The sequence below is a fragment of the Plasmodium gonderi genome, assembly GCF_002157705.1.
Source record: "Plasmodium gonderi DNA, contig: Chr03, whole genome shotgun sequence".
Lineage (NCBI taxonomy): Eukaryota > Apicomplexa > Aconoidasida > Haemosporida > Plasmodiidae > Plasmodium > Plasmodium gonderi.
The window spans coordinates 931,042-945,813 of record NW_021628927.1 but is presented as its reverse complement, the minus strand read 5'-3'; the positions used below and the strand labels follow the sequence as shown (position 1 = coordinate 945,813).

At 30.1% G+C, this 14,772-nt stretch overlaps 2 protein-coding genes across 2 annotated transcripts; one reads left to right on the top strand and one right to left on the bottom strand.

Annotated features, from left to right (window-relative positions):
• Positions 1–1,047: 1,047 nt before the first annotated feature.
• On the bottom strand, positions 1,048–8,199 carry PGO_031920 (kinesin-19; the record flags this gene model as incomplete). Its single annotated transcript, XM_028686176.1, has 1 exon — positions 1,048–8,199. The coding sequence occupies one exon, from the start codon at positions 8,197–8,199 to the stop codon at positions 1,048–1,050; it is 7,152 nt and encodes a 2,383-aa protein (XP_028541977.1).
• A 3,372-nt stretch (positions 8,200–11,571) lies between these two features.
• Positions 11,572–13,414, top strand: PGO_031910 (kelch domain-containing protein; the record flags this gene model as incomplete). The annotated part of the gene is made up of 3 exons (XM_028686175.1): positions 11,572–12,559; positions 12,861–13,024; positions 13,337–13,414. 3 exons carry the CDS (start codon positions 11,572–11,574, stop codon positions 13,412–13,414), a joined length of 1,230 nt encoding a protein of 409 aa, XP_028541976.1.
• Between the last annotated feature and the right edge of the window lie 1,358 nt (positions 13,415–14,772).

Genomic DNA, 14,772 nt, shown 5'->3' with positions numbered 1-14,772 from the left:
AAAATAAAATGTGCACAACGGAAAAAAATTAGTAACAGTATCAAAACTGGAGAATCAACAAAATTGGCAAAATTAAGAAAGTTGGCAAAAATAGCAAAAGCTAACAAAGTTGATAAAACAAGAAACAATTGCAAATATGGTCAAACTCAAGCTGGTGGAATTAAATACCGCCATCAAAAAAACACACTTGCATGCTGTAAAAAAATGGAAAAAAACAAAAAAACAAATTCGCATGCACATAAATAATTAAAGTAAAAGTCTGACAAGTGGATATGTGTAAAGTTATATGCCTCCCATTCCCTCTCCGCCACATCTAACCGTCGGTCTAATTTATAAACTCACTAATCATCCGAATGCACGACTGATTGAGTATACTATTGCATTCAAACATGGGATTTTTATAAATAAACGATGATTGATGGAAGAGGTACAGGTTAACATGTAATACCTGTCACAAAGAAATCATAAGCGGAAAAAAAAAACAAAAAAAAACAAAAAAAAACAAAAAAATAAAAAACATAATGCTATACGGAAAAGCTAGCCAAATGCATTACCTTAAATGGGATAAAATAATAAGTTAATAATTCATTGGCAACCCTCCCAACCACACAAAACGCATGGAAAAACACTCATCTCTCGATTCATAAAACATTATCTCATTATTTCATTTCAACATTTGATATTTAGCTCTACCTAGATATGTATATTTTTCTGAAGATTAATTTTTTTTTTTTTTTTTTAAAGATTAACTAGTAAAATCTATTTGTGCAAACAGATTATTGTCCACATAAATAATATGCTGCGTGTGATATATTATTATTGATAGAAATTGGGACCCATGGATTCTGAACGATGTACCGCTTTGTTCTCTAATTTTTTAGAATTTATTATATCTCTTTTTCTCATTTGTATACATACACCACTCCAAAAATATTCAAAAGGAAAATAATTTGTCTACAAAACAACTGTTTCCTTCACTTCAGGGATGAAATATATATAAACCAACCTTTTTATCTCGTTTTTTTTTTTTTTTTTTTTTTTTTAAATTTATTTGAATGTACTGGCCTTGTAAATCGGTCGATCACATTTCATAGCATTTCCATGTATTAATTTGAGTTGTCTAAATTCATTTGTGTTAAAATCATGAAAATACATTTCGACCTTATCCTTATGGCCACTGCCATGCGTAGGAAGTACATCTTGTACCTTATTAATTTTTTCTCCATAAATTATACCATTCTTAACAATGAGTTTATCGGAATGAAAATCATTACTATACGAATGAATATTTTTTATACTTTCATTCATTTTCGTTTTCTTGCTATAAGGTATCACACTATTCCCATAATTAATTTTATTATTATGATATATTCTATGACAATTTGTGTAATTGCAATTTCTCATTTTTACGTTTTCAGGATTTTCATAGTTGTCATAAATGCTACCAGCATTGGGATGAAAAAAATCCATCTTATGCATTTTTCTACTTTTGTAATAGCATACATCTGAAGAATTATTTTCCTTTTCATGCACATAACCATTTTGAACATTTTCTTCCTCCATATATTTTCCACCATACTTATTCATATTAAGTATTTCAATTTTCGGTTTGTTTTTCCCTATTTGCATTCTTCTCCTTGCAGCAATATCTCTGCACAGTGTGTCCTCTCTTTTTGATACTACTCCTCCGCTAGTATACCCTTCCCAATTTTGAAAATTTCCTTGCGTGGATAATAATACACAGTTGCTTATGCCACTGCTTGATGTCTTTCTTTCTAACTGAACATTCTTCGAATTGTTACGTGTACCTAATCCATTTCTGTTAACCATATGATAATTCCATTTTTTCGTAATTTTATCTGACCCATCAACATTGCTTCTATTGTTGACATAAGTGCAATCGTCCCTGGCATTATATTCTCTTGTGAAAATCAAATTTTCATTTAGATTCATATTTTTTCTTAAATTTTCAGCTCCTGTAGAATTATTTTCCCCTCTACACAAATCTGTGCTATTCAGGACATATACTTTCCCCACAGTATTAGTCTTATGCACCTTTTTCCCTTTAGTAATTTCCAATTTTAGTTTTTCCATTTGGCTGTCTTCCCTTTCTTCAATCTTCGAATTTGTTAATTTATTTACTATTTCACTTTTGTACCATTTTTTGTTTCCCATTCCTGTATAGGTTCCGTTTAGATTGTTATGAACAAAGAATCGTTTTCCTCTTTCTGGATCTGACATTCTTATAAACTCTTGAAAATTATCTGCACCTCCTACTATGGTTCTACTTAAATCATGTTTCTTTTTTACGGTGTTATTATTATCATGTGTAAATCCCTTCTTCCTCCAACTAGTAATTTCCTCCTCAAATGATACTGGATTATTACTCATGTTATGCTGAATAACGTTTTCATAGCCTCTATATACATCACTCTTTTTTTTTTTAGGACTCTGAAACTCTATATTTTTGAATGCTCTAATATTATGTGCAGATGGAATGGTGCTAATACCACTTTCTGAAAAAGCAGCCCCCCTTGTCGTACCAAGGCCATTGCAGCTGCTACTATTGTATCCTGCAATACTGTTCTTAGTGTCGAAACCTCCAACAGAATGGCACAACAAAGAGACATCTTTAGAATCCCTTTTTTGAGATTTGGATACCAGTATTTTCTCATAACGACTTTTTAATATGTCTAACTTTTTCTTATTTTCATCCAATGCGCTCAGTTTGCTTCTATCACATGCCTGTATCGCTTTTCTTTTGCTGCTATCACTTTCACCTCCTTGAGCATCCTTTTTCATTTCTTTTCTTCCTATCAGTTTTGTTTCTAATTTTTTCTCAAAATTTAACCAGCTCTCCTCAATTTGTGCAATTAAATGATTTTTTCTTTTTTTTTTTTTTTTATCAAAACTGTCCACTCTATTTTTTACACCTCTATATATGTCCTCGACGTGTTCCTCACTATGTATTTTCAAATCATTATTATTCCCCTTTCTCATATTGGTAGTTATATTCCCATCTGTGATATATTTTTTCACATCATTAATTTTGTCAAATTCGATATAATACGCAAACTTCCCCTTGCTATTTTGTCCTATAATAGTTTTATTCTTCCAATTGCTCAAACAACAATTTTCACTGACGGATCTCCCTCTGTGCTCTTTTTTTTCTCCAGTTAAATTATCCCTTTCTATGTAATTCCCTGGAACTGACACTGCAACTGGAACACTTCCATTTGTTTTTATTTTACCACTTGCTATGTCATCTCTTAGGACAAATAAGTCTTTATTTTTCATCTCACACACATTCCCACCATAAATTTTTTCTTCTTTCGAATTGGGGAAAATATTAACCTTATTAATTACCATGTTATTTATCCCCACATTATTAACAAAATTGTGTTTCTTATTTAGATTACTTAATTCCAATAGATACTGTAGATTGGGTAAATTATATAGATTATTCTGTTCATCACTCCTATGCCCCAATTTATAATTCATGGAATTAGAGCAAAGTGTCTTCTTCATTTGGAAGCCATCACTGAGATCTTTTTTTTCTCTCCTCCAGCCATCCCCTTTTTCTGTTGGATCTTCCATTCTTTTTGAGTCTTTTCCATTTATTTCTGCATGGCTAGTCATGATATTTTCTTTTGTACCTTTCCAAACTTCACTCATCTTCTTACCTATACCATTCACTAAACCCTTCTTGAATGAACTCCTATACGTGGCATTATCCGATGAAGTTAGATCCGTTCCATAATTTACATCCAACAAGTGCGTGCATTTACTAAATTTATGCAATTCAGCGTACTTTTTTTTTCTGTAAGTTCCTCTACCATTCGAGAACAAAGAGGTTTTCTCAACATTGTTTTTGCACCCACCATTCCTGTTCCAGGTATTATATATGTTTCTCTCTTTCTCTGTTTTTATACATTTTATGACCTTTTTTTTTCTTCTTTTTTGTTCGGTTACATTCATCACACCCTGTTCATGTGACTTATTTTTACAAATCCTACTAGTCCCTTTTCTCTTGTTAATACTCATAGATAAATTGCAAAAAAATGAATTAATTCCTTCATTTACCCCTCCCCTTTGTAAGTTCCCTTCTTTTCTCATTTCTCCTCTAAGATTTTTATCCCTTGGAATCATATCCATGTATTGGGTATTTTCTGTGGATCCTGCAAATTTTCCTAAAACGGAAGTGCCATTTTTTTTATTACTTTGCGATTTTTCTACATTTTCAGAATTGTAATTTTGCACAAATATTGCATTTGTCACCTCCGGTGTACAATTTAATTTTTTACTGTTGCATTTTTTCATTGTCTTATAGCTTATAACATCTTCTGCGTAAATGGTATCCTTTACTTTTTCCAAATTTATATTTGGATCTTCATTTTCCCTTTTCTCGCTATTCTCCCCCTTATTCATGATACAATGGTTACGGCCTTCTTTTTCCATAACACCCCTCTTTACTACATACCCCTCATGATCATCACTTATATTACCTCTCTCTTTCAAAATATTTCTACATTTCCCATCCAAAATGATACATTTATTATCACCATAGTCATGAGGACGGAATATTTCGACACCTTTTTTTTCATCCTTTATATTATCTTCATTGCTCCTTGCGTTATTCTCCTGCAATGTTTGTTCTCTCGTACATGTGACATCTTCATAAGAGCTAGAAATTTCATTTTCCTCTCCATCCACGTTGTCGTAATTCGCATTGCCTTGCTGATCTTTATTTTTACTTCCATCATAATTGCTATTGTTATCGAAGTCATTTTCGTTATAATCACCTACCTCTTCAATGCAGTTTTCTCCTTCTTCTATTTCCTCTTCTTCGTATTCGCCCATAACCACATTTTCATGACTATCACTACTTTCATTATATAGTTCTCCATCACTTTCTATCTCATACTCGATTGTATGCGTTTCTATAAAGTTCATGATGCTCTTTTTGTTTATATTCCCATTGAAGTGAAACCAAAAATTCTTTTTATTATTTAGGTTTTTCAATAATTTCTCCTTTACCTTTTTAATACTAGACTTATTCAAGTTCCACTGATATAGAAGAGAGTTGAATGACGTAAGTTCATAATCATTATAAATGTTTTCTATTCCCTCGTACATGCTATGATATTCGTTCTCGTTTGCTTCCTTATTCTCAGCGCTGTTATCTACACATCCGTTGGCTCCAATTGCATTATTCCTATATTCATTCGAATCAACTTCGTTTAATTCCTCTCCGACCATTCTCCCTTCTTCCGGAATGTCTATCTCCTCTTTGATCCCCTTCCGATTTCTCCATTTATCACACATTTCCTTGTCCTCAAGAATTTCACCATTGGAACTTCTACTACAAGCGCTACTTCTATCAACAGTGCTGTCACCGCTACCACTATCGATACCAACTGTTCCCCCATAGGAACCAACACTGGGACGATGAAAAATGGATTCCTCCTTAGCAAGCGCAGAGTTGGCAATATAAAATTCTTTTATTTTTTTCAATCTTTTCCGACTCTCGTACTTATTTGTAATATATTGAAAAAAAACAAATTTTTTCAGAAAATGTAGTTCCTTCTTTAGTTTTCTTATATCCTCTTCATATACGAGTGTCTTGTTACACCTATTTTCGATTTGTATTTTTTTTGCCTTTGATACTAACTTTAAGGAGGACAGGGTATCACGTGCATTTCTCATACACGCAGATATGGTGCATATGAAAACAGTTTTACTAGATCCACCCAATGAATCTTGTAGCAACCTCGTCAATATAGAATTTCTATAGCTGATGTTTTTATTACCCTTCGACAACTCATTAATGCAAAGTGACAAAGCTGACAAACTTCGATTTATGGAACACACTTCTGTAGTATATAATTTTTCATTAGATGCTGCATATTTTTCATTCCCTGCCAAGTCAATTAGTAATAAATTACCTGACTTAAAACATTCTGGCTTAGAACTATTCATATACCTTAATTCAATTTTAAATATTGAATGTGATCTTGTCGACATTTCATTCGTTTTCGTAATTCTGCATGCTCTGTTACTTGTGCCATCTATCAACAGTTCTATCAACTCTTCACAGCTTGTAACTTCTACAGTCAATAAACCAGAAACGGACGTGGTGTTATTCGAGAATTTAGACTTTTTCGTACTTAAATAAAGTTGTGGTTCCGTATACGGATTTAATAAATCAAATATTCTATCGTTGTACAGTTGCATATAAGATGCGTATACCTTCACGCTTTTAAACACATCCTTCCTTTTTTTATTCTTTTCGCGTAGCTCGTCGAGGCAATTTTCTTGCCTTTTTGTTTTTCCTGCCGGAATGTCACGGGCACCATTTTGAACATCACCACGATCGTAACTTTGACTGTCACTTCGATTTTCACTATCCATGCGTTCTCTTTCATCACGGCACACTTCTACCCCACTACGAAAAGCCTTCATCAACGATAGTCTATTCATTATTTCCTCACATGCCCTAGGTATCATACCCTTTTTTTCTGAATTCATAATTAACCTAATTTCATCTTTTAAACTTTTCATATTAGGCTTATACTCGCTTTGATATTCAGAAAAGTTTTTGTAAATTTCATACTTTCCGTAATTATTTTCACTTATGCACTCCATATTAGACTTGTGATAATACCTAGGATTGTGGGAACAATTTGGTGTGCTGATTGACGAATTGTTAGCAGAATTGTAGGGACCACTGCATGCAGTATTGTTTGGCACATCGTACATTTTCTTATAATTGCTATAATTTCCATTTGCTAAAGGGATCATTCTAGGGGGGAAGTTAAAGATTGGTTGTGAACAGGACCTCTTTCTGTCGTATAAAAAATTGTTGCTGTTACTATTGCTGCTATTATTTAGAATCTTTAAACTATTTGTATTTATTAACAATTCAATTGGCTGAATTCGTTTTGCAAAATATCTAGTTTTTTTTTTTTTTTTTTTAATTAGCTCCATGACATCAGGACCTATCATGGTGTATGTTTTCCCTGTCCCTGTGTGACCATGAGCAAATATAGTTGCATTCTTAAAATAAAAAATAGAATCTATGCAAAAACAAATACTTCTCCAAATATCAGATTGTGTACTGCCTTCATTAAAAATTCTATCCACCAAAAATTCACATTTCTTATTTTCACTCTGCATTCCGTAATTAATTAATATTTTGTTTTGTCCCTTTTGTGTAACTACATTTTCTGATGGATTCCCCACTGTATCTAATGGCTTAATTCTAATGCATGTTTTTATTTGTGATTTATTCCAATTAATGTCTAAATTGTTTCCCAATGTATCCCTGTAGATTTTTGATATATTCTGGGAATTTTTCTCATTTCCTTCATACAATATTGAATCGTTTTCTTCATTTTTTATGGAATTCTCTTCACCTTCTTCATCCATGTTTTTTTCACATTTGGGCATTTCACATTCGGTTTTTTCGTTCTGATTCGTTCCCGTTTCTTTTATCACACTCTCCTTCGTAACTCTTATATTTAAGTTTCTTCCGTTCATTTTGTAGATGGATATGTCCCTTTTCTCCTTACAGGGGGTGAAAATGTCATTTTCGTTCATTTGAGAAGTTACTACTTCATTTCTATTGGAGGGTTTTTCGTTACTAAAATCATCTGTATTGGAAACCACTTCACAAATTTGTTCACTATACCCTTTACAAGTCTTCTTGAAACTGCTATTGTAGCCTTTTCTTTCCTTTTGTATACAAAAATCGTTAAATTCTGAGGAATGATCTGTCACATTCTCATTATCCTTATTATCTATGTTTAGTGTGCTTTGTTTTGAGTAATCCTTATATTTATTTTTCCCAAAAGAATGTTCATTATCGCTGCTGTGTTCCACTGTTATGCTTTTTTTATAGAATTTGCTGGGTTCACCAATAAAGTTACTCTTTGAACAATTACAATTATGGTGGCTATGGCTATTTGCATTGCCCTTATTATTGGTATCACAATTGTTACCACTATAGCTACCACTATTACCGTCACTATTGCTGTTATTGTTACTCTCACTATTACTGTTATTGTTACTCTCACTATTACTGTTATTGTTAAAATATCCTCCCTGCTTACTTACAAAGCGTTCTGATACAGTATCTGACGTATATGTTTTTTCACATCTTGATTCATTTGTTTCGTCCATTATAAGCCCGTATTTCATATAAAAAAGTAAAGAAGAACAAAGAAGAACTATATGGCTTTTATTTTATGCGTAGGTGCGTTTATTATCTACTATGGGAAACAGTTGTTTTTTATTATATTTTTATGCCAATATATATGGCTATGCATATGCATGTATACGCACGTATTTATAATGTTAAACACGTTGACTGCACTAAAAACGGTCGTCCACGGGATGTTACTTTTTTTTTTAAACACTAGATTAATCTCAAAATGACGCTTAGATTTTAATATCCTCAATTTTAAATACTTTCATGGTTGCAACATTATTAGTACATTAAAAATAAATAAATAAAATGAAAAAAGGGAATACATGTGTCAGTTTATGTGAGCCTCAAATTATACAACCCTTTATATTTATACACACGTATATATCAGCAGCAACTGAATGTGGACGTAAAAACAGTTTGTCATATAGATATCTTAAGAGAATGGGCAGGCTATAAAAAGACTCTTTCTGAAGACACGGACATAAATGTATAAAATTATTATATAACTGTTCCAATTATTTTTATTTTATTTTTTTGTTCTCTTTTATTTTCTTCAAGTTCTTACTGTTTTTTGTGGGCTTTTTTCATTTTTTTACTTTTTTTATTTTTTTTTTGGTGGAATTTTATACGTAACTCTTGCTAAGAATGCAAAAGTTTCGACAATTGCTTATAGCATAAATAGAAAATTTTCTATAAAGCTAAATAGATACAAAATTAAAATTCAATTTTTCTTTTTTATGAACAAATTTATAAAGCTATATCAGGTAAACGATTTTCATAATAGTTAATTAGACATAATTATATTGCCATATTTACACACGCTGCTTTTCATTTTTCAAAAATTATAATTTAATTATGAAAAATTATTCCTTTTTCACGAAAAAAAAAGAAAACAAAAAAAACAAAAAACAAAATATTGAGTAAAACAAAAGTGTGAAATTTAAAAAAGGGAAAATATAAACCCAAATCTGGGGAATTATAAAATACACACACACAAAAAAAAAAAAAAAAAAAAAAAAAAAAAAAAAAAATATATTTTAAAATAAAAAAAAAAAAACTTTTTTTTTTTTTTTTAAAATGTTTTTTAAAATTTTTTTCTTTGGGGAATTTTTTTTTTTCTTTTATTTTTTTTTTTTTTTTTTTTTTTTTTGTTTTTTTTTTTTTTTCATTTTTTTTTTTTTTTTTTTTTTTTTTTTGTCTTTTTAGCTTTTTTAATATTTTTTTTTTTAAAAATTTTTTTTTTTTTTCTTTTTTCAAAAATATAAATTTAATTGGAAAAAAAAATTATTACTTTTTAAAAAAAAAAAAAAAAAAAAAAAAAAAAAAAAAAAAAAAATTTAAAAAAAAAGTGTGAAATTTAAAAAAGGGAAAAAAAAAACCCAAATCTGGGGAATTATAAAAAACACACACACAAAAAAAAAAAAAAAAAAAAAAAAAAGAAAAAAAAAATATATGTTAAGCTAAAAAGAAAAAGACGTTGTTCTTTATTTTTAAAATGGTGATTAAAACTTTTGTCCTTGGAGGAATTCTTATTTTACATGTAATTATTTTTTTTTTTTCTTCATACTTTTTATGTACATATTTTTTCTTGTTTCAGTCATTTTAGCTGTTTTGGCTATTTAGACTATTTTAAGAATTTTTTTTTCTTTTTCTACGCTTCCTACATATAAATCTTTTTGTGGACAAAGAAATTTTCTGAACGGGTCATGTCAATACTTTTCTTTAAAAAAAAAAAAAAAAAAAAAAACTTTCCTTCTCATTATTTACAGGGTAGTAAAATATTTTTTTCTTTTTAGTTTACGATCTTGTAAGAGCACGTTTCCATACTTATGTGCAAATTTAAGGCACAAATTTTGTAGCGATATGAAAAATAAAATGGTGTCTTTTAATCTTATTACGACGTTAAAATTTCCTTTCTTTTTTTCCTTTATTTTGAATGATAAGCTTAATTTTGCTTTTTGTAGAACATTTCTATGTTTGTTATAAACTCAAATTCAAAAGGTGAATATAGCTGAATTTTACGTAACAGAAAAAATGGACAAATAAAAAATGGGTTACATAAGCAAATTCTCTTATAAAAAAAAAAAAAAAAAAAAAAAAAAAAAGGGATAACTCCCAATTTTTAAATAAATAATAAGAAATAAAGTGAAATAAAATAACAGACGTATTCGACAGTTACAATTGTGCTCTTTACAAATGGTAAGTTGTGCTAAAAATGAATATGCTCATAAACCTGAATTAATATATATCATCACTTTTGTAAACAATTTGTAAAAGTGTATTATCAATTTTGCAAAAATTGCAAATTGTATAGAACTGTCATCATTATGTTGCACACACGCATGAGTAAGCATATATGTATGCACCTGTTTTTTTTTTCTTTTTTTTTTTTTTATATGTACCTCATCTTTTCTATTTTATTTACATTAGAAAATTTTAATTATTCACTTGCATTGGGGACATACTGTAAAGGCTCTATAATTTTCATAAAGGAGAAAAAAAAAAGAAAAATACATATATTTCTTCCTTTTCGATTTTTACGAAAATCTGAAACATGGAAAATTCGATTATTAAAAATCAAATTTGCAAATAAATTTGCCTTATGTTCTTTTTTTTTTAAAGGGATTTAAATCACGATAACTTAGTGTGTATAATATTTATGAACTCGTTTCTTGTAATGCACAAAAAATCGTTACAGTTATAGTGTTACATGACTTAAATTTCCACCTGTATAGGATAAAGGATGTGGTTGCATATATTATTCATAAACTCGGGAAAAAAAATAAAAAGAAATATTTTCTTTTCTTACAACTTAAACATGTTTCAAAAGGGAGTTTTCTTTTTTCTTTTTTACATGTACGCGAAAATGTTTGTGTGTTTACAGGTTTTATGTTTTTTTTTTTTTTCTTTTATAAACAAAATTTAGCAGCTATACTCTATATCATTTCCCCCCCTTATTTTTCGTAGCTCATATGCTACCTTATTTATTTTAGTATATATATCTTTTTTTTTTTTTGAACCATTGCATATATCCTTTATTCCACTGTTATTTTCTATCTTAAAGTAATTACACATTTTTTATTATTACCCTTCGTCACACTTTAATTCCCTAATATATATTTTTTTTCCCTTTTTATAGGAAACATCAACTGCAGCAGCTCTTTTCTCGTAATATGCACTGATTCTTTGGTTGTATCCTTTTTTTTTTTTTTTTTTTAACTCACATGTACTATCGTACATATATATACACACATATATGCAGATGTACAAATGCTTAGATATTTCCATCTCCTTTGACTACCCCACTATTATCAATAACGTGTTTCCAAATTTATATGCTCCCCTTCCCTAAAATCTACGTAATGGGTATTTTGAGTAAGGATATTTCTAATATCGATATAAACAAATCAGACTTTTTGAATGAAGAAAAAAACATAATTAGTACAAGCGATAATGTGGAAGGAATACATAAGGACGATATTTTCACATCCATAAGTTTTACTAGCAATGGAACAAGTGAAGGAACTACCAGAAATGCTCTCACTACAAAGAATATCCAAATAACAAATAATGACAATAACGCAAATAGTGCATATGACATTAAGACTGCTCGCATCCAAATATGTCCTGCAGAAAACAACAAATCATATATGAACGGAGGAAAGGGGGAAGCAGAAAAAAGCAAAATGGTTGATGATGAAGCAGACGGAGAAGTGCACATAGTGTACTCCTATGTTGTGAACGACTCGAAAAAAAAAATCCTCTCCAATAGCGAATTAATAACCATGCGTATAACGAGTGATAAAGATAAAAATTATACAGTAAAAATGAAAATAAAAAAATTGCCATTTTTCAGATATGGCCATTTTTTATGTTTAACCAAAAATGGAGCAATACTTGCCATTGGAGGAAGTGATGGAGAAAAAAAATATGGCCTAGTAGAAAAATATTGTGTAGGAAAACAAATGTGGAAACAAATAAATCTTATTCATTTTCCTAGATCCAGTTTTTGCGGAATATGTACCGAAGATAATGATCTTTTTATATTAGGAGGAGAAGGCAATCAAGACATTTTAAAAAGCGTAGAATACTGTGATAGTAAAATTAATTCATGGAGGTCCTTACCCCCTCTAAACTGTGTACGACATTCTGCAAGTGCAATCATTTTTCAAAATAAGATTTTTATAATGGGGGGAAAAGATGGAATTGGAGAATATGGTAAGGTTCACAAAAGTGTAGAAATGTTAAATTTAAAGGAGAAAAAAATGAAATGGGTTATGTGCAAGCCTTTAAAGCAGGCTCGTCTCGGACACGCAGCAATAATTTTTCAGGACAAATTGTATGCTATAGGTATATGTAAGAAGAGTTATATTTTAAACATGTGTATATACTCAATTCAGCACTTATCTCTTGTGTTGTTCACAATCCAAATGTATCAACTACGTTACAACCTTTCTCACCTTTCCAACATATATAGTTATGACATTTGCTTGGGTTATATATTTGCCACCATTCTTCTCACGTCAAATTGGTGGCTCACATTTCGTAGTTCACAATTTTGAGAGCTGCAAAATTCTCCCAACATTTTTTTTATTTCAATATTCCTCTCCACTTATCGGTGTTTTTTTTTTTTTTTTTTTTTTTTTTTAAGGGGGATCAACCGGCGTGAAGGATCTAAATTCAGTTGAAATTTATGACTTTCAGAAGGAAGAATGGATAGGGGGACCAAGTTTAAATTTCCCACGTTTTAACTTCGTCGTCTTTATTTGGAACAATCAGTTGGTTGCATATGGTGGTGTGAGCAAGCACAAAGGGGTAATCATTTATACGTCCATTTGTGTGTCAACCACTTTTTTTTTTCTCCTTTATGTTTATATATATATGCATTTATATGCATGAATACACTTGTATGTATTCATATGTGCGTGTGTGCCCCATGTACGTATCAACGTTTTGTTGTTCGTACCAGGGTGAAAGGGTAGAGGGGTGGGTCATTCATTATTAAAAATACATACCAGAAAATACTCTACCATTATAAACTTTCGCTAGGAATATATTTTAGCTACTGTGTACATTTTTGATTCATCATTGATTATTCTTCATCCACTAATTCTTCCCTTCCCCTAGGATCTTATAAAGAGTGCCGAAATATTAAATGAAAAAGGAACATATTGGCTGTTGTTGAATGAAAGTGTGCCTCAATGAAAAAAGGCCATTACTATATATATTACAAGGTACGACAAAAGGCAAAAAGGGAGATATATTTAATTGTATTATTGATGAACCTTGAGTATATATATTTAAATTCACAAAAAGCGCTTTTGGTGTTGAGAACCCTTGCAATTTTTTTTTTTTTTTTTTTTTGTTCTCCATTTTGTATATGTATATTTTATAACATCTTTCTGAGTCCATCCTATAATTCACTTTTTTAAAATGTTTTACGATTACAAATGTATATACGTGCTTTGTATCTTCATATATATTTATGTAGACAGTGGTATCTGTGTGTGTTCACTTTTCTCAACCATTTTGAAAATGAAATAATAAGATATATCTTTACAATCTCTTCTACAACCCCTTATGTATCAGGGATGTGTGTACATCGTTTTCCCCACTGACAACGTAATTTTTTTTTTGTTCATATATATATATATATATATATATGTAGTATCTTCATTTTGCTTATGCATTAAAAGGCAATGTATGGTTTCCAGCTTATTTGTAATAGAGGGGAGGGAAAATGGATCAGGGATATTTTGAAATAAACCACTGATAATTATTTGAGATTGAGTTGATCTTACACAACCATGAGAATCAAACATACATATATATAATTCCACTTTCCTATGGATGCAAAAAACTACCTTGCAAGAAAAATTGCGTTTTTTTCTCCTTGGTATAGTGCTTTAATTTTTTCACCCCACTTTTATTTCTTATTTTTTTTTTTTTTTTGTACTTTTACATAATTTTATCATGTACTGTATATTGCATAAAGTTATCATCATTTGTTTGTATTCATTTTTTAATTAGGCAATATTCCTTTTTTTTTTTTAAAAGCCCTTAGCTAAAATAGGGTTATACTAAAAATTTTAAGCACAAAAAATTGTAAATTATATAAGTGCAAAAAAAATTTTAAGTGTTATCTTCATGAGACGTTTTATATATGATAATCCCTTGAAGGAATCCCTATATAAACATTTTGGAAAGGGATAAGTCACAAAAGGTTCTTAAGTAAAAAAAAAAAAAAAAAAAAAAAAAAAAAACGTTCCTTTTCCCTCGTCCCCATTTTGTTCGTCCAATTGCGCGCAACACTTTCTTCCATAATCTTTTGTTGTCAGGCCAGGAAAAAAAAAAAAAAAAAAAAAAAAAAAACACAAAATCACGTTTCCTTAGAACGGACATGACAAAGTGAACTATACATATATATTTACCTTTATTCACATAGAGGGAAATACCCTTCATTCGAGAGAGAAGAATAGAAGAGGAATAAAAAAGGACGCATAAATGCACCGTGGAAAAAAAGTTTCCAGTTTCCTTCTCTTACGAGAAAGAAGTATTATACA